Source organism: Rhinatrema bivittatum, chromosome 6 (genome assembly GCF_901001135.1).
Source record: "Rhinatrema bivittatum chromosome 6, aRhiBiv1.1, whole genome shotgun sequence".
Taxonomy (NCBI): domain Eukaryota; kingdom Metazoa; phylum Chordata; class Amphibia; order Gymnophiona; family Rhinatrematidae; genus Rhinatrema; species Rhinatrema bivittatum.
Window position 1 is genome coordinate 316,991,957 of NC_042620.1, and position 23,544 is coordinate 317,015,500.

General features: G+C 44.2%; 1 protein-coding gene across 6 annotated transcripts in view; it reads right to left on the minus strand.

The window, feature by feature from the left end:
• LOC115094464 (probable E3 ubiquitin-protein ligase MID2) overlaps nt 1–23,544 on the minus strand; it is an 839,223-nt gene that overhangs the window by 220,806 nt on the left and 594,873 nt on the right. For all 6 annotated transcript variants that reach the window (XR_003857558.1, XM_029607549.1, XM_029607550.1 and 3 more), the window contains one exon: nt 3,062–3,210. Coding sequence is in view for 5 of the 6 variants with exons in the window: in XM_029607549.1 (XP_029463409.1) it covers nt 3,062–3,210 (149 nt within the window). In the remaining variant the exon portion in view is untranslated. The remainder of the gene's footprint in view (nt 1–3,061; nt 3,211–23,544) is intronic.

A 23,544-nucleotide genomic window follows, 5' to 3' on the forward strand; every position in this document is an offset into this window, starting at 1 on the left:
GGATGTGGTTAATACAGTTAGTGTAGCTGGGTTTAAAAAAAGCTTTGGATAAGGTCTTGGAAGAGAAGTCCATTAACTGCTATTAATCAAGTTGACAGGCAATGGCCTCTGCTATTACTGGCATCAGTAGCATGGGATCTTCTTAGTGTTTGGGTAATTGCCAGGTTCTTGTGGCCTGGTTTGGCCTCTGTTGGAAACAGGATGCTGGGCTTGATGGACCCTTGGTCTGACCCAGCATGGCAATTTCTTATGTTCTTATGTTCTTACTGGGCGATGAGCCTTCTTGAAAATTCAGACAGTGCTGCTTGACGTGCTTTGCTTATGGACTTTGCCATAGAAGCAGTCCTGTGCTTTTTCCCCTTATGTCTGCGTATCAGTAGCCCAGACCATAGAAGTCGGGGCCCTCTTGGGTGTTGACTGAATCAAATGTCCCTTTTCATGCTGCCGTCAACGTGAGGAGTAATGTTGCAGTTGCTTTAAAAGCATCAAGGCTTATTGGTTAAGGTTAGTAATCTCCATGCTTTCTGCTAAGGGTAGTAACTACCACACCAGCAAGTTATCCCCATGCATGCTTTCTTCATTTCGTTTAGGACTTGGCCACAGAAGCAGTCCTGTGCTTTTTTTTTTTTATGTCTGCATATCAGTATCCCAGGGTATGGAAGTTGGGGCCCTTGGTTGTTGTCTGAATCCAATTCCTCTTTTCCCCTCTGCCATCTAAATGGGGAGCAATGTTGCAGTTGCATGAAAAGCATCAAGGCTTATTGGTTAATGGTAGTAATCTCCATGTCTTCTGCTAAGGGAAGTAACCGCCGTACCAGCAAGTTACCCCTCTGCATGCTTTTCTCACTTCCATCCTCTAGCCTTTAGAGATCCACAGTTTTTATCCCATGCCCCTTTGAATACTGTTTTTATTTTCGCCACCTTTTCCGGAAGGGCATTCCAGGCAACTACCACCCTCTATGTGAAGAAATATTTTCTGACGTTGGTTCTGAGAAGTCCCCCCTGGAATTTCATTTTGTGACCCCTAATTCTATTGTTTTCTTTCAAATGGAAAATGTTTGAAGTTTGTGCATCATTAAAAACTTTTAGGTATCTGATGGTCTGTATCATATCTCCCCTGCACCTTCTCTCTTCCAGGGTGTACATCATCAGATTCTTCAGCCTCTCCTCATAGGGCTTCCGATACAGACCCCACACCATTTTGGTCACCCTTCACTGGCTTCCTCCATCCTGTCTGTATCCTTTTTGAGATATGGGCTCCAGAACTGAACAAAGTTCTCCAGGTGAGGCCTCACCAAGGACCTGCACAAGGGCATTATCACCTTCTTTTTCTTTCTGGTTATTCCTCTCTCTATGCAGCCCAACATTCTTCTGGCTTTAGCTATCACCTTGTCACATTGCTTTGCCATATTCAGATCACCAGACTCTATTGGTCCGTGCACATCAGTCTTTCACACACCCCCCCCCCCCCCCCCCCCCAAATCACATACAGCTATTTTGGATTAATGCATCCCATATGTATGATTCTGCATTTCTTGGCATTGAATTCCAGCTGCCAAATCTTCAACCATTCTTCAAGCTTTCTTAAATCACATTTCATTCTCTCTATTCCTTTAGGCATGTCCACTGTGTTGCAGATCTTAGCATCATCCGCAAATAGACAAACTTTACCTTGTGTCCCTTCCGCAATGTCGCTTACAAAGATATTGAACAGAACCAGTCCCAACACCGATCTCTTAATCCCCATCTCTCTTCAGAGTAGTTCCATTTACCATTACACGCTGTCTCCTATCAGTCAACCAATTTGTAATCCATGCCACCATTTTTTCACAAGCCTCCTGGTGGGAATGAAATGAATATTCCCTTTCACGAAAATTTCACAACATTTGTAGGTATTTTCATTTTGGTAAACATTTTGTTTGAAAAAGGGCCTCCCAGAGGCTCTCCAACTCTCCCCACCCCATGAAATCAAGTCCATGGTCTTGCTTACCTGGCTGGGCTGAGATGGACCCAGCCAGGGTCTCTCCAAACCCCTTCGATCCCCATTCTTGCTCTCTCAAAGTTTTCCAGGCGCGGGGGGATTCCCTGGCCTCCACATCCCACCTGATGGCATCCTCCAGATTTATTTATTTATTTATTTATTTATTTATTTAGGGTTTTTATATACCGACTTTCTCGATATACAAATCAAATCAAGACGGTTTCCAAAGAACAAAACTTTCGCCGTAAGGCGTTACATTAAACAATAGATATAGTATTGAACAGGTAATGTGCGGCTTTACATTAAACAATCCACATATTGAACAAAAGAACGATTGAACAAATCCACATATTGAACAAAAGAACAGATCTGCAAGTCCATAGGACAGAAGCAATGCCCCTCATTCCTGCCGTACCTGCTGTATCTTTAAAAATGGTTCAGCCAACCCAGACATCAGCGCTGAAGTGACATCACAGTTTATAAAATGCTAGCATTAATCTCCATGCATTCACTTATGTGCGCAGATAGATTTGAAAGCTGGGCTCTCTGTGCACATTGTTCTGCGATTCATTGCTTTGAATTCTCAGCCCAGATTACTATAGTACTTAGCATACACATCACTCCAAGACGGAAGAAAAGAATGCTTTTAAGCTGTTATACAAGGAAAAACTGCCTTTTAACAGAAAGGCCTCACAGTTATGGGCTCATCTTTGATTGTTTACACCAGAGGTTATTAAATCTGGTCTTCAAGAACTGCAAACAGGTCTGGAGTTCAGGCTAATCCAGCTATGCAAATCAGCCTTGCTCTTAGACCATATCCATATACATACAAAAACATCTGTTGACTAATTTATTGTGAATATCCTGAACACCAGAACTGTTTGCAGTCTTTGCATGGAACATCTGGTCTAGACATGCGGTTTCTTTCAGGCTCTAAGTTATGTAATGGCCACATACAGTTGTCTCAGAAACTCCATTAGTTTTTCTTCAGCACAATTTTCATTGGCAGAAAAAAAACGGAAAAGTAGTCGGCAGGATTTAATTTGTAAATGAAATCTATCTGAAGGTTGAAAGCAATACCTTTCGGCCACGTTTTTGGCAGTCTGCAGGAACCGTGCATGGTCGCTCTCCTTTAAAATATGGTCTGCTTGGTTGATGAGGACAGTGGACCTCTCCAAACACTGTCGGCAGTTGGCTATCTGTTGGGCCAGCTTCCTAAGCTTCATCACCTTAAAAAAAAAAAAAGGGAAGAGAAGCAAATGAGAATGTGAAATGTAACTTGAAACTGAGCGCGGCAGGAAGTCATTAATCACCCAGTGCTTGAGCTATCCCCCCTCTCTAGACAACAGGTTGACAAGTGGTGTATGCCCTTTCAGCTGTACTGTGAAGGCATTACTTTCAAACCAGAAGGGACAACAGCCGGCCCAATAGTTGATGAACGTAATTGAAAGCAAATGCGACTAGAAAGCTGTGGAAACAGGAAAATGTATAGAGCTGAATGGCAGAACAGAAATATCAAGAAAGATTTAAGGATAGCACCTAACTCTGTTTGTGTTTTGCTTCACGTAACTTCACCAAACACCATTTTTATTTCTGTATTATTTCCTGCATTTCAGTATTACTGCTGAATACTGAAGCCTTCGGTGTTTTGCAGACAAAACCTTTTCAATATCTTAAGCAACTCTTTCCTCCTTTCAAATGCAGACCTAGATTCATCAAAAAGATATCAATATAGCAAAAAATAGCGCCCGTGATAAAAAGGAGGTATGGTTAGGATAATTTCCCTGCTCTTGCATTGCACAGGTAATTTCCATAAGCTGTGATAAATTTATTGCACTAGTGCTAATTTTCACAAATGGTGTGTGTGTGTGTGTGTGTGTGTAAGAGAGAGAGAGAAAGAGATGGAGAGAGAGAGTATGTAACTTTACTATTTATACCACTGTAAGAGGGAGCAATTTTATCGGGGTGGGGTAGGTTTGGGGGTGGGGGCAGTTTTACATACACAGTCAGAAGTACGAAACAGCAAAGATATCATCACTTGATTTTCTGTCATTTGGAGTGATGAAAGGTAAAAGAGGAGTTGATTTGTACAATGTACTCTCTACCTAGCTTGATGACAGAAAATCTTCAGTGATGTCAACTTTGCTGTTTGTAACTCTGACTGTATATGTAAAACTGCCCACCCCACAAAAAAAACAAACCACCCTGAGTTAAAAGTACGCCCTCTTACAGTGGTATAAATACTCATACTTTCTTGTGTTTAGAGCATGCGTTTGTATCTACCTTCCTCGTTTTTCGTTTCTATATTCATTTTCGTTATTTGACTTAAGATATTTTAGTTATTTCCTGTTACAACCTGTTCCATGACCTGCTATATGCATATACTTTCGTTTCACAACTTGTTCTATGTATAATTGTTTTGTTTCAATGTAAACCGGGGTGAAGGCTTGTGCTAAACCTCGGTATATAAAAGCTACAAATAAATAAATAAATAAATAAATAAATAGTACATAGTGCTTTTACAGAGGTTCTCTCTCTCTCTCCATTTGTGATAAAAACCTTTTTGGTGTTAAATATTTGACATTAGGAGCCACTCATTAACATTAACCCCACCCAAACTCCTCCCACTTGCATAACTAATGTGACACTTGCATATTGGCACACGTTGTGCTATTTACATAACACAAAATGATAAATGACTCTAAGGGCCTCATTTTCCATCTGGATCGCACGCGATAAGGGATGTTTCGCACGCGAAAAGACCCTTATCGCGTGCGATACCAAAATGGGGGCGGAGTCGGCCCCAGAAGAGGAGGAGTCGGGGCGTCACTGGGGCCGACTCCGCAAAGACGCTGCGGACGACGAAAAGGTAAGGCCCTTTTCATGTCCGAGTTCGCGCCCAATAGCTACACCTTCTATGGTGGCGCTATTGGGTGCGAAACCGGCAGCGCAGGCCCGCCCCCCGTTTTGGCCCCCCGCCCCTCATTCCCTAAAGTATCGCAGGCCTGCGATACTTTAGAAAATGAGGCCCTAAGTGATGTCAAAATTCAGTACGTCTAGCATCAAGATTCATTAACATATTAATTTTGTATTACTTCAGATGTTCTCCATAATTATTATAGGGTTTTATAGAATACAAATGAAAGGATAATCCACAAACAACTCAAGCAACTGCAACAATAAATATTTAAAATGTTATAGGGAAATTCAGGCACTGTATATATATATATATATATATATATATATATATATATATATATCCAATTTGTTCTTATTCTAACTTTTCAAAAGGGGCAGGTGTACATGAAACTGTGCTACAGCTTAAAGCAACACCCTTGGGATACCATTCTGTCGTAAGAACATAGGTCAAATAAATCAAAACATAATCGTTGAATGAGAATTTTCAACTGTGCCATGTAACATTCACCAGCAAAATTCTTCTGTTCTCTATCAACTAAATTTGTGCCTCTGTCAAGGGACAATCATTCTTCTGAATAGTCCTTGGACTCTTTAATAAATAATATTCCCTTTTTTGAACTTTTTTCATCTTTTAAAATTTTTCTTAAAATAAAAAAATACAAAACGCACATCTGTTACTTCTATTTACCGGATCCTTCAATAACCGCACCTGACACAGTGCCGTATTTAGTCTTCTGCGTCAGTGGTGCCAAATGATGTGCAGCAATCATGTCCAGATACTTACAGCATTTGCTCCTTTTCCCAGATCATTAAGGAATATGTTAAATAACACTTGTTTCAGTACAGAATGATTGTTCACCTCTTTGTTTCCTATCTTTTCACGTTACTAACCCACAATAGGACATTGACTCCCATCCCAAGACTTTTTAATTTCCTGAGGAGTCTCATAGCATTTACTGTGAGTATCGGGCAGGATGGCTGCACATCATTTTGCACCCTTGAAGCACAGTACAAAACATTACATCATACTGGGTACGGTAATTGAAGGACCCAGTTAAGGAAAGCATCCAATGTGCATTTTGTGTATTTTATTTTAAGAAAATTTCAAAATGGTACAAATTTAGCTGATAGAAAATAGAATGAAAACATAAGTACCATGCCAGGTCAAACCAATAGTCCATTAGCATGCTGCCTCTGAAAGTGGCCAGTCTGGGTCACTTGGAAGTACCTGGCAGACCCTAATAGAAAAGTTTGTTTCAAGTTGCTTACTTCCAGAAGATGTCTAATGCTCAAATCTGACTGGCTAACAATCGTTGATGGACTTGTCCAAATCTTTTTAAAATTCATCTACACTAGTGCTTCTCAACCTTTTTTCTGTTGGGACACACCTGATAGATAGTTCCCACATGTGTGACACACTGAACACACGACAGTCACAAGGCTAACCCCTCCCCCACCCCGACCCTCAGTAATGGGTATAAAGCAGAACTAGAACATTCCCCATACAACTCACCATACAAAAAAGATATTCTGGTATTATCTCAATAAGACCAGCACAAATTCCCTCTACCACCAGGCACAATAGCCCCCCTTATAAAAAGACAGCAGTTCACCACCATTGCATGTTCTATTGAGAAAATACAACAAATTTACAGGCCGATACAGTACAGTGTGCCCCGGTGGAGCGCACTGTTAACCTGCATTTGGACGCGCGTTTTGGACGCGCTAGCTTTACCCCTTATTCAGTAAGGGGTAATAGCGCGTTGAAAATGTGCGTCCAACACCCCCCCCCCCCCCCCCCCCCCCCCCGAGACTAATAGCGCCCGCAACATGCAAATGCATGTTGATGGCCCTATTAGTCATTCCCGCGCGACACCGGGAAAGTGCTTTTCTGTGCACCCTCCAACTTAATATCATGGCGATATTAAGTCGGAGGACCCGAAAGTTAAAAAAAAGTTTAAAAAAAAATGTGAAATCGGCCCGCGGCTTGAAAACAGGATGCTCAATTTTGCCGGCGTCCGGTTTCCGAACCCGTGGCTGTCAGCGGGCCTGAGAACCGCTGGCAAAATTAAGCGTCGGCTGTCAAACCCGCTGACAGCCGCTACTCCTGTCCAAAAAGAGGCGCTAGGGATGCGCTAGTGTCCCTAGAGCCTCTTTTTACCGCCGGCCCTAATTTAAATATTTTAGTTTACCGAATCGCGCGCACAGGACACTGGCCTGTGCTCTCCCGCGAACTTTACTGTATCCGCCTGAAGGTGAGATATTGTATTTACTAGCCTACATGTAAGTTAAATATCTCACCTAGGTCATATACACAAGATCGACCTTCACCAAGTACAGAAAGACCACAAATTACAAATATGGAGACAGAAACCGGAATGGAAACCCAAAAAAGCCACTCTGCATACAATACAAAACTGGAGAAATGGAAAGAGAAATAAAGCACCTAACATAGTCCTAGGATCTGCAATAATGCACACACTAATCTGCACAAAGTTATACCTGAATTATGGTATGCACTCAAATGGAACAACCCTACCTATAAAAAGGCAACACTACAAATATTAAACCAGGCACTAAACACAAATACACCTCCAATTAGGAAAACAGAAAAAGGCAAGCTGTTATAGATTCTCACACAGAAATAATTGTAAAACTAAATGAATAAATGTTTCAAAACAGCTAATGAACAGAACAACATCTAACAATTAAAAACTCTTAAAAATTATTTAAAATTCTCCGAACACCAATAAAATAATTCAAAACAGAAGACACATCACATAATACCCAATAATTAAAATGGCAGTCAATCAAGAAAACTAACTTAAAAAGCCACCTTTACTTACCCTCTCCAGCAGTTCTCCTACTCCTTTCCCTTGAGGCCACACCAGAAGCAGCAGTAGCTGTTGAAGCTGTCCTCTTCCTTAGGGACCACAACCAGTCTCTGATTCTCTCATACACACACACCAGTCACACTCTCAGGACCAGTTGCTGTTTCTCACACACCAATCATCTCCCCAACCGGTGTCTCTCTCTCTCTCTCTCTCTCTCTCACACACACACACACACACCAGTCACCTCCCTGATCAGTATCTCTCACACATGCACACATCACCTCTCTAACCAGTCTCTCTCAATCACACAGTGCTCTCTCACTTACCAACAGGTTTTCAATCATACACATGCTTCCTCTATCTCACTTACACACAGGCTCTCAATCACACACATGCCCCCCCCCCTCTCTCTCTCACACATCCACAGCCAGCCAGAAACATGCCCCCTCTCTCTCTCACAGCCACAGCTAGCCAGAAACATGCTCCATCTCTCTCTCACACCCACACACAGAAGCACCCTCCTTCTCTTACATGCATACCACACACACAGAGGCATCCTCCCTGTCTCACATACATACCACACACACACAAGCACCCTCCCTGTCTCACATACACACCGCGCACACAAGCACCCTCCCTATCTCACATACTCACCACATACATACACACAAGCACCATCCCTGTCTCACATATACACCACACACACACACACACACACACACACACACACACATGCACCTTTCCGATCTCAAATACATACACACTCACATACATTCCAGCTCCCAGCTAAACAGCTTATCTTTGGCCCCAGTGGCCTGGTCTTGGGCGGCAGTGGCCAGCAGCTATGATGTTCGGCCTCGCTGGCCTGGTCTCCAGCAGTGGCCAGCGGCTCTGATCACTGGGTCTTCAGCGGCGGCCAGTGGCTCTGATATTTGGGTCTGCAGCCTGGCTTTCGGCAGCGGCCAATGCCTCTGATCTTCAGGTCTTCAGCCTGTTCTCCAGCAGCCAGCGACTCTGTTCATTGGGTCTTCAGCCTAGCCTCCGGTGGCGGCCAATGCCTCTGATCTTCAGGTCTTCAGCCTGGTCTCCAGCAGTGGCCAGCGGCTCTGATCATTGGGTCTTCAGCCTGGCCTCCGGCGGCGGCACACTGGTTGAGAATTGCTGATCTACACTACTGGCATTGACCAAATTATACTGCAGCAAATTCCTTAGTTTGTATGCTGATTGAAAAAATGGACCTGTGCAACAAGAACTTGTCCAAATATTTTTTAAGAGAGAATTTGAAAAGAAGTTGGCTGTAGAGACAAAAACTCACAGTAAAAACTTTTTTAAATATATCCGAAGCAGAAAGCCTGTGAGGGAGTCAGTTGGATCGTTAGATGATCGAGGGGTTAAAGGGGCACTTAGAGAAGATAAGGCCATCGCGGAAAGATTAAATGATTTCTTTGCTTCGGTGTTTACTGAAGAGGATGTTGGGGAGGTACCCGTAATGGAGAAGGTTTTCATGGGTAATGATTCAGATGGACTGAATCAAATCACGGTGAACCTAGTAGATGTGGTAGGCCTGATTGACAAACTGAAGAGTAGTAAATCACCTGGACCGGATGGTATACACCCTAGAGTTCTGAAGGAACTAAAAAATGAAATTTCAGAACTATTAGAAAAAATGTGTAACCTTTCATTAAAATCATCCATTGTACCTGAAGACTGGAGGATAGCAAATGTAACCCCAATATTTAAAAAGGGCTCCAGGGGCGATCCGGGAAACTACAGACCGGTTAGCCTGACTTCAGTGCCAGGAAAAATAGTGGAAAGTGTTCTAAACATCAAAATCACAGAACATATAGAAAGACATGGTTTAATGGAACAAAGTCAGCATGGCTTTACCCAGGGCAAGTCTTGCCTCACAAATCTGCTTCACTTTTTTGAAGGAGTTAATAAACATGTGGATAAAGGTGAACCGGTAGATATAGTATACTTGGATTTTCAGAAGGCGTTTGACAAAGTTCCTCATGAGAGGCTTCTAGGAAAAGTAAAAAGTCATGGGATAGGTGGCAATGTCCTTTCGTGGATTGCAAACTGGCTAAAAGACAGGAAACAGAGAGTAGGATTAAATGGGCAATTTTCTCAGTGGAAGGGAGTGGACAGTGGAGTACCTCAGGGATCTGTATTGGGACCCTTACTTTTCAATATATTTATAAATGATCTGGAAAGAGATACGAGTGAAATAATCAAATTTGCAGATGACACAAAATTGTTCAGAGTAGTTAAATCACAAGCAGATTGTGATAAACTGCAGGAAGACCTTGTGAGACTGGAAAATTGGGCATCCAAATGGCAGATGAAATTTAATGTAGATAAGTGCAAGGTGATGCATATAGGGAAAAATAACCCATGCTATAATTACACAATGTTGGGTTCCATATTAGGTGCTACAACCCAAGAAAGAGATCTAGGTGTCATAGTGGATAACACATTGAAATCGTCGGTTCAGTGTCCTGTGGCAGTCAAAAAAGCAAACAGAATGTTGGGAATTAATAGAAAGGGAATTCTGAATAAAACGGAAAATGTCATAATGCCTCTGTATCGCTCCATGGTGAGACCGCACCTTGAATACTGTGTACAATTCTGGTCGCCGCATCTCAAAAAAGATATAATTGTGATGGAGAAGGTCCATATTAGGTGCTACAACCCAAGAAAGAGATCTAGGTGTCATAGTGGATAACACATTGAAATCGTCGGTTCAGTGTCCTGTGGTAGTCAAAAAAGCAAACAGAATGTTGGGAATTAATAGAAAGGGAATTCTGAATAAAACGGAAAATGTCATAATGCCTCTGTATCGCTCCATGGTGAGAACGCACCTTGAATACTGTGTACAATTCTGGTCGCCGCATCTCAAAAAAGATATAATTGTGATGGAGAAGGTACAGAGAAGGGCTACCAAAATGATAAGGGGAATGGAACAGCTCCCCTATGAGGAAAGACTAAAGAGGTTAGGACTTTTCAGCTTGGAGAAGAGACGACTGAGGGGGGGATATGATAGAGGTGTTTAAAATCATGAGGGGTCTAGAACGGGTAGATGTGAATCGGTTATTTACTCTTTCGGATAATAGAAAGACTAGGGGGCACTCCATGAAGTTAGCATGGGGCACATTTAAAACTAATCAGAGAAAGTTCTTTTTTACTCAGCGCACAATTAAACTCTGGAATTTGTTGCCAGAGGATGTGGTTAGTGCAGTTAGTATAGCTGTGTTTAAAAAAGGATTGGATAAGTTCTTGGAGGAGAAGTCCATTACCTGCTATTAAGTTCACAGAGAATAGCCACTGCCATTAGTAATGGTAACATGGAATAGACTTAGTTTTTGGGTACTTGACAGGTTCTTATGGCCTGGATTGGCCTCTGTTGAAAACAGTATGCTGGGCTTGATGGACCCTTGGTCTGACCCAGTATGGCATTTTCTTATGTTCTTATGTTCATCTATACTACTGGCACTGACTAGATTATATGGAATTTGCTGCCATAGTTTGTGTGTTGATTGAAAAAATACCTTTCTTAAATCTTTAGGAAAAGTACTTTAGTAATAGTTTTAAATCTACTACTAGTTAGTTTCATGGTGTGTCTCTTAGCCCTAGTATTTATTTCTTTTATTTTGTTTATATTCCACTTTTTCAGCACTTCAAAGCAGATTACATTTAGGTACTGTAGGTATTTGTAGTACTATTTGAAAGCATAAATAAGCATTCAGTTTTTACTTGTTCCACATCACATAATTTTATAAACCGCTATCATATCCTTTCTCAGTTGCCTGTTCTCCAGGATTGAGATGAGATCTATCTTTATTAACCTTTCTTCATAAGTGAGCTTAATCATTTTTGTTGTCCTTCTCTGTATCTTTTGTAGATCCACTATTCCTTTTTTGAGAAGTGGTGACCAGAACTGCCCACAATACTCAAGGTACACATTGGATCTATACAGAGGCTATATTATACCCCCAGTTTTGTTTTCTATTTTATTTTTCAAATAATTCCTAGTATTTTATGTTTTTTGGTCCCTGTCACATAACGAGCTGAGGATTTGACTGTATTGTCGACAGAGACTCCAGTCCTAACACTGAACCCAGCACTGTGTACCTATAGTTAGATTACTATTCTCTTTTAGGCCAATGCAATATTAGCATGTGGAAAACGGGCGTGACTGAGCGCCGAACAACCTCTCAGGGGCACCCAATATAATATGCAAATAGGCTGCCAAGGTAAAAAGGAGGTACTAGGGAAATTTGTGCGCCCCTAGCACTTCCTCGGCTGCAGGCTCCCAGGAGAGGAGGCTGTCAGTGCGGGTTAGGAAATAGACGTTCAATTTTATGCGTCCATTTTCCTAAGCTAAGCATAGCCACGAGTTAGGAAAAGGGACACTCGTTAATTGAGCATCCCTTTTCCTAAGCTAACCGCCGGCATACTTTTTTTTTTTTTTACAGTTCTCCTTTTTGTGTTCCTCTGACTTCATAACACCACAATATTAAGTCAGAGGAAATACAGAAAAGCATTATTTTCTGCTTTTCTGTACAGTTTTTGGGCTCCTGAAAAATTAACACCTGTTCCATGGCAGGTGTTAATTTTTGAGGGTAAAAATGTGCGCGTTTGGTGCTCATTTTTATTTTTTGCATCGGGGGAAATAGCTAATAACCTCAGCAACATGAATTTACATGTGATGAGCGCTATTAGCTGTGTGCTCTATTGGACGTGCTAATCCCTGATTTTCCCCGGGGATTTTGGACACGCGTCCAAAATGCACCTCCCATCGCATGTTGAGCCGTGCGTTGCGGCTAGTACACGGTATTGCATTGGCCTGTTTGAGCATCATTTTGTTCACATTAAATTTCACATGCCATTTAGATTCTCAGCTCCAGTCTTGCAAGGTCTTCTTGCAATTTCTCGCAATGAGCCCGTATTTTAACTACTTTGAAAGATTTTGTGTCATCTGCAAACATACCCATCTCATTATCGCTCCTTTTTCCAGATTAAGGAATATGTTAAACAACATTTGGCTCAGTTATACTGTGGCACTCCTCTTCATTTGGAAAATGACTATTTAGTCCTTCTCTTTGTTTTCTTTTAATATGCTACCCCATGACACTTACATTTCCTGAGGAGTCTCTCATAAAGGACTTTGTTAAATGCCTTCTGAAAATCTGGATAAACTATACGGACTGGCTTGCCCATATCCACATGTTAATTTACACCTTCGAAAAATTCTAATAGATTGGTAAGTCATGACTTCCCTTTGCTACATCCATGTCTGTCCAGTACTTGTATTCTTAACAATAGCTTCTGCCATTTTGCCTGCCATTGACATCAGGCACACTGGTCTGCAGCTTCCTGAAGCAGTGGTCACAGCATAGAGCCAAGATACTAAAAAACTTGTTTTATTTGCCCACCTCCACCACTTAATCTATCTTATGATCTTGAGCATGCTAATGTCTATCCATGCTCAAAACTAGACTACAAACTCTTTGAGGGCAGGGGCTGCATAAAAGGATCTGGATTTTTTAGATTTACTCACCTTCTCCAAATCCAAGCTCAAGGTGAGTTACATTTCAGGTACTGTAGTGTCAGATTTGCCTTATATAGTACTGTATACAAATAATCAGTAATGAAAATATTGTAGTATAAAGTAACAACCTACAATTTGCTATTAGATCTTGCATCTTTTAAAAATGTCTCTATTGCTTAGCTATAGCAACATGTCCCTCGATGACTGAAGACAGGCAACTGTGCTTCACAGTAGGAATGGCTGGCGCTTCAGCTCTGAAGCTTGGAGCTAGCTCCAAGACCTGGAGCCAAAGCAGCACTATTAGTTGTGCCAATAAAGGCAGTGAATCTGTGCACGTTTTCCAAAAAGCTATAGGGCAGCAATCAAGTGGCTCCCTCTTCTTGGCACCATACACCGATACATCCTTCAGTTCACTGTGCAAAGGAGAAGAGAAGGCTTCCATGCTGACGACTTCTATCAGAAGGTACGTACTTTCTTGGCTGAACCTGACATTAGGTTATTTTCACTAGGTACACAAAGAGCAAAAATCAAATCTTTGGAATGAGGTTTAATTGCTTTACTTTTATGAAATGAATTATGTACTGCATTTTGTTACTTTCAGTAAGCTTTATCTTGGAATATTTATTATCAAATAACATGTTAGAAAATGTTATTAAGTTTATTACAGTATCATATGTTTCATATTTTTTCCCCTGTGGCTCTGAAGCTGGAGCCTGGGGCAGCAGTTTGGAGCCACTCCCAAGTCAGAGCAGGGGTTCCTAAAGCAGTCTAGAGCTGGAGCTGAGGGTTTTTCTTGCCTCTGGAACAGGCTTGGAGCTAGAGCGAGACTACTGGAGCCATTCCGTAGCCCAGCTGGCAAATCCAGAACACTGCCAATTCTACACGGTTTCCCTTAGAGTATGGGTAATTACAACATGAATGCCACTGCATAGTACATTGTTACGGCACCGGACGAGAGCGTGGACCTGTTGCCCGAGGTGAGGTTGGCACAACCTGAGAGGGCAAACCCCCGCAGGTTCCCACCTCAGAAAGCGAGGTCGGGCTGGTGCATAGGACCGGCTGGAGCTTCAACAATACCAACCCCGTTCCCTGCAGGTTGAGCCCTTGGGTTCGGGGGCCGGCTGATCCGCAAAGGTGGCGTACTGAGGTGGTAGACCAGATAACTGGGTTGCCACGGTGGTGCAGCAGAGGGGTGTGACTGGCTCTAAGCATCAGGAGTGGCATGTGGGACCCCAGCTGGAGAGCTGCATTGTGGACCAGTCGAAACTGGGAGAGTGCTTCCGGAGCCAGGGTAGCCCAAGGACTATAGGGTATAATGGAGCGATCCAGGACATAAAAAGAGAGAAGCTCGACTTGGAGCACCCCGGTTCGGACAGTAAGCAGGTCGGTGGAGAAGGTCATGCATCCAGGCAAAGGATCCCCTTGAATGGAGGAGAGCACCAGGGACACCGGTGACCAGGTGACAGGGATGCAAAGGTGTTCCACTAGTTGTTTCATAATAAAGTTACCACCAGCCCCAGAGTTCACCAGGGCTACGGTGTGGAATTCCTGGCTGCCCATGGCGAGGGATATAGGCAAGGTGAGTGGAGAAGCAGGTGAAGTGAGACCTATGACAAGTCCTCCTACCGGGCCTAGGTCTGGGAATTTCCTGGCCTTACTGGGCAGGTGGCTAGGAGATGGCCTGCCTCCCCACAGTAGAGGCAAAGGCCAGACTGTTGATGTTGGAGACATTCTTTAGCCGTGAGTTTCCCACGGCCCAGCTGCATAGGTTCTTCGCTGGACATTCCGGGGGCAACAGAAATCTTGACAGGCAAGGGTGACCACCGGGGGCGTCTGAAGCGGCGGTAGACTTTCTGGAGAGTTGGACTTCTCGGGAGTGTTCTTGGAGGTGCCGGTCGATATGCCCGGTCATGTCAATCAATGCGTCTAATGATCCTGGTAGCTCGTGGGCTGCGAGTTTGTCCTTGATTCTGGGACTCACCCCCCCAGAAAGATGGCCCTCAGGCAACTAGCGACCCACTTGAGCTCAGAAGCCAAGGTGCGAAACTCGATCACGTACTCAGATAAAGTCCGAGAACCTTGGCGCAGGTGAAGCAGAGTCACCCTGGAGGTTGCTTGCCGGGTAGGATCCTCGAAGATGGTGCAGAAGAGGCTCAGGAAGCTGTTCAAGTCCCGCAGAATTGGATTGGCCCGTTCCCACAGGGGGGATGCCCAAGCCACGTACTCAGATAAAGTCCGAGAACCTTGGCGCAGGTGAAGCAGAGTCACCCTGGAGGTTGCTTGCCGGGTAGGATCCTCGAAGATGGTGCAGAAGAGGCTCAGGAAGCTGTTCAAGTCCCGCAGAATTGGATCGGCCCGTTCCCACAGGGGGGATGCCCAAGCCAGCGCCTTCCCATCAAGAAGAGATAATATATACATGGTCTTCATAATGTCCTCTGGAAAAAGGGCTGGTTGTAAACAGAAGTGCATGCTGCATTGATTAATGAAACCCCTACAGGACTGAAGGTCCCCAGCGAAGTGGGGAGGAGTAGGTAGGGGAATCACAGCATGACCAGCCGGTACCGGAGGTGAGACGGAAGGGCATCGGCGGAGTGCTCGGCGGTGTGGCGGGGACTGTAGTATCTGCGGTGTCCAACCACTGGTTTAAATTCTCCACCGCTGAGGCGAGCGTCACCAGAGCCTTCTGTTGCTCAAGAATCCTTTGAGCTAGGCACGGAATGGCTTGGAGGGCTGAGGCCTCTGCCGGGTCCATGGACTTGGCAATCTGTTATGGCACTGGACGAGAGTGTGGACCCCTTGCCCAAAGTGAGGTTGGCACAACCTGAGAGGTCGAACCTCCACAGGTCCCCACTGTCGGAAGGCGAGGCCGGGCTGGTGCAGAGGGCCAGATGGAGCTTTGCCAATATCAACCCCTTTCTCCGCAGGTTGAGCCTTTGGGTTCGGGGGCTGGCTGGTCTTAGGGAGGCCCCTGTGAAGAGAGTGGTAAGCGTCAGCAGAATTGTCCAAGATCAGTAGTCCAAGGGTTGCCGATAGCTAGTCAGAAGCCAGAGGATCGCTGAAAGCCAGTCCGAGGTCAAAGCCAGGAAATCCGTCTGCAGGAGACCAAGGATGGGAGCTGGAGTGGGAAGAAGGCGCGGAAGGCAAGAACAGGACTCTGGAGACAGGAACAGGAAACAGGAACAGGACTCAGGACTCAGGATACCACCGAAACCAGAAGGACTTCACCGAAGCAAAGCAGAGTCGTTGCCAAGTCATTGAATGTCCAGGGAAGCCTCCTTATATAGCGGGTGAGGCCTGATGTCAGCTAGAGGCCGGGCCAGGTTTTCCCGCCGCAGGCCCTTTAAGAGGCGGGGCCTTGACGTGAGCATGAGCTAGGGGAGGCCCGGAGAAGTCGGAGTCAGTGGCGTCCCAGCTCCTCATGTGTGCAGGACGGCCCGGGGAGCCCGAGCGAATGGACCGCGGGTAAGGCATAGCGCCTGCGGCCCATTAGTGCCAGCGGCACTAACATATATTTATAGTACAATATAATAAAGCTAAATTATGTGCTAACTTTTCAATAACTCAAGCATCTCAGGCAGTGTTTCTCAACACCAGACCTTGTGGGTCCCAAATTGGTCTGGTGTTTCAGGATGTTCACATTAAGTTTGTTTAGTTCCAAGAGCAATGTTCATGTGCATATTTAGCATACCATGAAAGTGAGATCTGTTTGGAGGCCATAAGGACTGTGGTTGTAAACTTCCAGTTTAAAAGCATAAAAATTGCCTGCACACCAAAGCAGTAAGAGTAAATGCAAGGGATGAAGCAGGTGACATTTATTTCTAAATTCAGTTGAACTTGGAGCTAGTAGGGTCATATCACTATTGTAATCAGTAATATGACACTAAAAGGAAATAAAATTATGTAAAATTATGTTAAAGCTTAGCAATTTTCAATTGTGGAGATCCAAGCTGGGAAAGAATACCAGCCATGCGAGTCTATGATTTCAGGTACTGTCGGTGGGAACCAATCAGAAAACCAGTATTAGCAAATCTATTATAAGGTTAAGCCCTATAACAGTGATATTCACTTCCAGTCCTCAAGAGCTACAAATGGGTCACATTTTCACGATATCCCTAATAAATATGCAAAAGATAGATCTGCATTCAAATGAGGCAGTCTGCATGAATATTCATTAGGGATATCCTGAAAATCTGACCTGTTTGCTACTCTCAAAGGGGCCAATGCAATATTTTTGGCGCAGAAAGTGGGCGCCGAATAGTCAGCGCTCGCTTTCTTAACGTGCCCCCCCCCTGGGGGTGCCATGTAATATTTAAATTAGGGGGTCACGTTAGCAAGGAGGAGTGTCCAACTGTGGGTTAACAGTGCGCTCGGCTGAGCGCATGGTATTGCAATGGCCCCCAAAGACTGGAAGTGAACACCACTGCCCTCCAATCTCGCACTAACAGGCCGATACAGTACAGTGCGCTCCGGCGGAGTGCACTGTTAACCCACGATTGGACACGCGTTTTTGACGCGCTAGCTTTACCCCTTATTCAGTAAGGGGTCGAAAACGCGTGTCCAACCCTCCCGCCGAACCTAATAGCACTCGAAACATGAAAATGCATGTTGATGGCCCTATTAGGTATTCCCGTGCGATTCAGAAAGGAAAATGTGCAGCCAAGCCGCACATTTTACTTTCAGAAATTAGCGCCTACCCAAAGGTAGGCGCTAATTTCTCCGTGCACCAGGAAAGTGCACAGAAAAGCAGTAAAAATTGCTTTTTTGTGCACCCTCTGACTTAATATCATGGCGATATTAAGTCGGAGGTCCCAAAAGTTACAAAAAGTTAAAAAAAACAAAACAAAAAATTTTGAAGTCGGCTCGCGTGTTGAAAACTGGATACTCAATTTTGCCGGCATCCGGTTTCCGAACCCCTGGCTGTCAGCGGGTTTGAGAACCGACGCCGGCAAAATTGAGCGTTTGCTGTCAAATCCGCTGACAGCCGCCGGTCCTATCCAAAAAGAGGTGCTAGGGATGCGCTAGTGTCCCTAGCGCCTCTTTTTACCGCCGACCCTAATTTGAATACTTAATCGCACGCACAGGAGAGCGGGCGTTTACTCACTCTCCCGCGGACTTTACTGTATCGGCCCGTAAGACAGCAAAGCATTAGGAGCAGTACTTGTATCCAATCCTGGCATGGGTCCGGACGAGGCCTTCCTTTTAAAATACACAATTATATAAGGCTTGGCACATCTGTCTCATCAGGTTAACTCTATGCTTCAGAGTGGAGGTGATGTTAAGGTTGCCATATTGTTCCATCATCCCAGGAATCAGGCAGGAATAATTATAAAAGAGATAGGGTATCTGCCATGCACAAAAATGTTTTTCAAATCAGAATCAACTGGAAATAAAATGCTGAAGCACTTGCCAGACAGTTAATTAGGATTTTGCTCCAATATTATAAATTCAGGTAGTCCCTATAACGATGTACTCACTTGGTTCCAAAATCTTAATTAAAGTTAAGAGATTGGAACCATAAAAACAGAAGCATTACTGTCTGCTTTAATTTGGAGAATTTTGCAAATGCATTTAAATCCTGGAATACAGCTTTTTATGACTTTCTTCCTTCAATGCAAAAATAAGACGTCAAGTCAAAATACAATTTTGCATCCACGGTGATAATTGTGAGAGGCTAGAACACACTTTAGCATAGTTTATTATGTGATCTTTCCCCAATTTCGGTGCTGAAAAGCCTGATGAAAAGGTCAATCTATTTTCTTTTCCTATTCAAATCATTTCCAGAGCAGCATTTAATGCAGTAGCAGATTTCTCCATTTACCTTGCAGGCACCACATGTTATCAAGGCTGTAAGCTGTCTGGCCTCCCCTTCCTCCCCAAGTGTTAATGCTCCATGTTTCTCATCCCCCCCCCCCCCCCCCCCAACAACAGTTCTGCTTATAACACTTGCTCTACAATGGGACGAGTGGGCTGGGAGGAAGCCCTTCTGGTGATACATGACGTCTTTTGTTGGTAAAAGACGTGTTAAGGAGGCACTTAACATTTCTATCAAAAGGTGCATTAACCCAGGCAGCCATGAGCTCTCCCCCCCCCCCTCCCTCTTACTTACTCATTCCCCAACACAACCCAAAGCACACTATCAGGGTCATTTTTCAAATCGTGTAAGGGCCCTAATGCCCGCGATAAATAACGCATTGCGAGACGCGTATGCAAGTTTTAAAATGTTTCCCAAATGGGAGGAGTTTGGGTAGAGTAAATGAAAATGAGTGGTGCTTAGCATTGCGTGTGATAGCATAATGCACGTTATCGGGGTTATGCTGTGTGATAAGCCCGAAACAGGATTTGTGCTACAAATCACAAATCCTGTTTTCCAAGGAGGAGGGAGGGAGGGGAAGAGAGAGAGAGAGAGGGAGCCTCTGGGGAAGCACCATATTAGTCAACTTTTTATACCACTGTAGAAAGGGCAACTAGTAACTTGAAGTGAGGTTTTGGTGATGATCTAGGTTTTGGGAGGCAGTTAAATGCAGTCAGAGGTACGAACAGCACAGTACACATCAGTGAAGATTTGATGTGATTTGGAGCGAGGAAAGGTACACAAAGATGAGATTTGTACAGTGTGCTCTCGACCTAGCTTGACAGCAGCTAGGTAGAGTGCATCAAACTAGGTGGAGAGAACACTATACAAATCTCATCTTTGTGTACCTTTCCTCTTCAAATCACTTCAAACGTTCACTGATGTTTACTGTGCTGTTCATACCTTTGACTGTGCATGTAAAACTGCCCCCCAAAACCAAGGCCACCACCAAAACCTCACCCTGAGTTACTAGTTGCCCATCCTACAGTTGAATAAAAAGTTTACTTATATGAGAACCTTTAGGCGTCATGAGGACACATTTGGTGCAAGTCAGGACATCATGCTCACAGCCTAAACACATTACACAGACTCCGTGGGGGTCTGTGATAGACATGATGCGAGTACGTCCGGGCACCGACGGAACCCCGACGCCATGGCCATAGAAAAAATCGAGCCGCGGTGCGGTCGACGGCCAGTAGGCCGCAAGGGCCAAACTCAATGGTAATCAACGGAAAAAGGTCAAAAAACTTACCGGAGTACCGCGGCTAGAGAAAAGTTAGAGGAGGGACCCCTGTGGGGCAATTAAAGTTTAGATAAGTCCGTGAAGAAAATTCCTGTCAGGAATCTCTTCAGAGCTCCCCGCAGAAAAAAGAAGACTGAAGGGGGACCCCTGCTGGCTGCAGGGTTAGTGCCATGCTGGGCATGCCCAGTAGGGGCCAATCAAAGTTCTGGAAACTTTGATAGAAGTTTTCCATGATTGGGCTCCATCCTGATGATGTCACCCATATGTGAGGACTACCATCCTGCTTGTCCTGTGAGAAACAGCAGGACTGAAACCCTGGTCTCCTGGTTCATAGCCCACTGCTCTAACCATTAGGCTATTCCTCCTTCCTTAATTTATGTTTGATGCCCTATTCCCAAGCAAGACCAAATTCCTCAAACAGATCTCCTGCCATCTGGCCAATGCCCAAATCACTCCATGCTAACTCCTCCTATGGGTGCTTACTGGCCAAGGTACCTGCCTTCCCAAAATGACAAACCCCCTTCCCCTGTTGACCCCCTACTGTGCTATCTAAATAATGGGCAGAAGCAGGAAAGGGAAAAGAGGCCAACTCACCTGGCTCACACCCTTTCTTACCCCTTCCTGATAATCTGCCTCCCCATTGCCCTTGACCCCACCCCTGACCTTCAGAGAACAGAAAAGGACACCATGAGAGGTCTTCCCCTCAAGGTCGGTACTACTGCACAAAGTTAAGCATTCTGTCCAGGCACACTAATCCAGGGGGCTTCTACTAACTGAGGTAGCTGTATGCTCCTCCTCAACCCCTCCAGACCCACTTCCCAGCACATACTAGCATCCAAAACACACAATATACTATATTTGCTAGAAGAACAGTATTGCAGCATTATTAAATATTTAAATATGGTATCCTATGCCGAAGCTAGCCACGATTCCTGAAATAGTTCTAGCCGTTCCATTGCCCTCAAACTGCTATAGAGTGCCAGCCAGGCTGAAGTAGAGGATGGTACAACTATCCATATCCAGTCCAAACTCACCTCTGTCACCCTTCATTCAGCAGACTAGATATCCAGTTATCCAGCCGATGCCCAAATCGCTCCTTGCTACCGCCTCTTTCAAGTGCTTACTGATTAAGTTACCTGAAAAAGGCTAGGGACAGAGAGGTTGCACCCTCACACCTAGGACAGCCCCCTCCCCCCTCGCAATGCAAGCTCCAGCCCCATTTACCTCAATACCAAAAACTCTTCAATGTCATCCTGCCAGAGTATAGTGATAGGACTATACTATTGCTCATCTGGCACAAATGATCAAACAGATGATGAATGCTAACAGAAATCAGGGAAGCTAACCAATTTGGCAGTACAGTATTAATGGGAGATTTCAATTACCCCGATACTGACTGGGTAAATATAGCATCAGGACATGCTAGAGACAAAAAGTTCCTGGATGTAATAAACGACTGCTTCATGGAGCAATTGGCTTCAGAAACCAATGAGAGAGGGAGCTATTTTAGAGTTAATTCTTAGTGGAATGCAGGATTTGGTGAGAGAGGTAACGGTGGTGGGGCCACTTGGCAACAGTGATCATAGCATGATCAAATTTGAACTAATGTCAGAACATAAGAACATAAGAAATTGCCATGCTGGGACAGACCAAGGGTCCATCAAGCCCAGCATCCTGTTTCCAACAGAGGCCAAAAACCAGGCCACAAGAACCTTGCAATTACCCAAACACTAAGAAGCACCCATGCTACTGATGCAATTAATAGCAGTGGCTATTCCCTAAGTATAATTGATTAATAGCCATTAATGGACTTCTCCTCCAAGAACTTATCCAAACCTTTTTTGAACCCAGCTACACTAACTGCATTAACTACATTCTCTGGCAACAAATTCCAGAGTTTAATTGTGCGCTGAGTGAAAAAGAATTTTCTCTGATTAGTCTTAAATGAAAAGGGGACAATATGTAAATCTACAAATCTAACACTAATTTTTTAAAAGGGAAACTTTGATAAAATGAGGAAAATAGAAAGAAACTGAAAGGTGCAACTGCAAAGGTTAAAAGTGTTCAACAGGCATTGACATTGTTTAAAAATACAATCTTAGAAGCGCAGTCCAGATGTATTCCATGCATGCATTCCATGGGAGGAAGGTAAAATGATTACCGATATGGTTAAAAGGTGAGGTGAAAGAGGCTATTTTAGCCAAAAAAAATCATTCAAAAATTGGAAGAAGGATCCATCTGAAGAAAATAGGAAAAAGCATAAGCATTGTCAAGTTAAGTGTAAAACACTGGTAAGGCAGGCTAAGAGAGAATTTGAAATGAAGTTGGCTGTAGAGGCAAAAACTCATAATAAAAACTTTTAAAAATATATCCGAAGCAAGAAACCTGTGAGGGAGTCAGTTAGACCATTAGATGACGGAGGGGTTAAAGGGGCTCTTAGGGAAGATAAGGCCATTGTAGAAAGACTAAAGGGTAGATTTTCCAATTTGTGCACGCGCTTCCATGTGTGCGCATTTCCCGGGGCTCACACATGGATGCGCCTATTTTCTACTATCCGCACGCCGGTGCGCACATGGTGGAAAATCCAAGGGCTCCATGTGCATATATGCAGTCGGCGTGCGCAAGGGGGGGGGACTTCGGCAATTTCCGAACAGTGTCTCATTCCGGCTTTCCCCAGTTCCCTCCCAGTCACTCCAATTAAGGGAACATCCCTACCCCTCTACCTAACCTCCCTTACCCTTCCTCTCTCCTCCCCACCCCCTAAACCATACCTTTTTTTTCCCGATGTTTCACAACTTACTTCAGCTCCCGAGCTGAAGTAAGTTATGCAGCCAGCAGCCAGGTCTTCAGGACAGGAAACAATGGCGCTGTCCCAGACCGCCCCCCTGCCCCTTCCCGCCTGCTAGCCCGCCCCTTCGAAGAGGCCCAGAACTAATTCACTTACCGGTGTTTATGCGCGTGGACAGGCTTCTTTGAAAATTCGCCTGATGCACACAAGGCCTGTCCACATGCATAAACACTGGGATTTACATGCATGGGCGGTTGAAAATCTACCCTTATATGAATTCTTACTTCTGTATTTACTAATGAGGATGTTGGAGAGATTCCAGTTCTAGATATGGTTTTCAATGGTAATGATTCAGATGAACTGAACCAAATCACTGT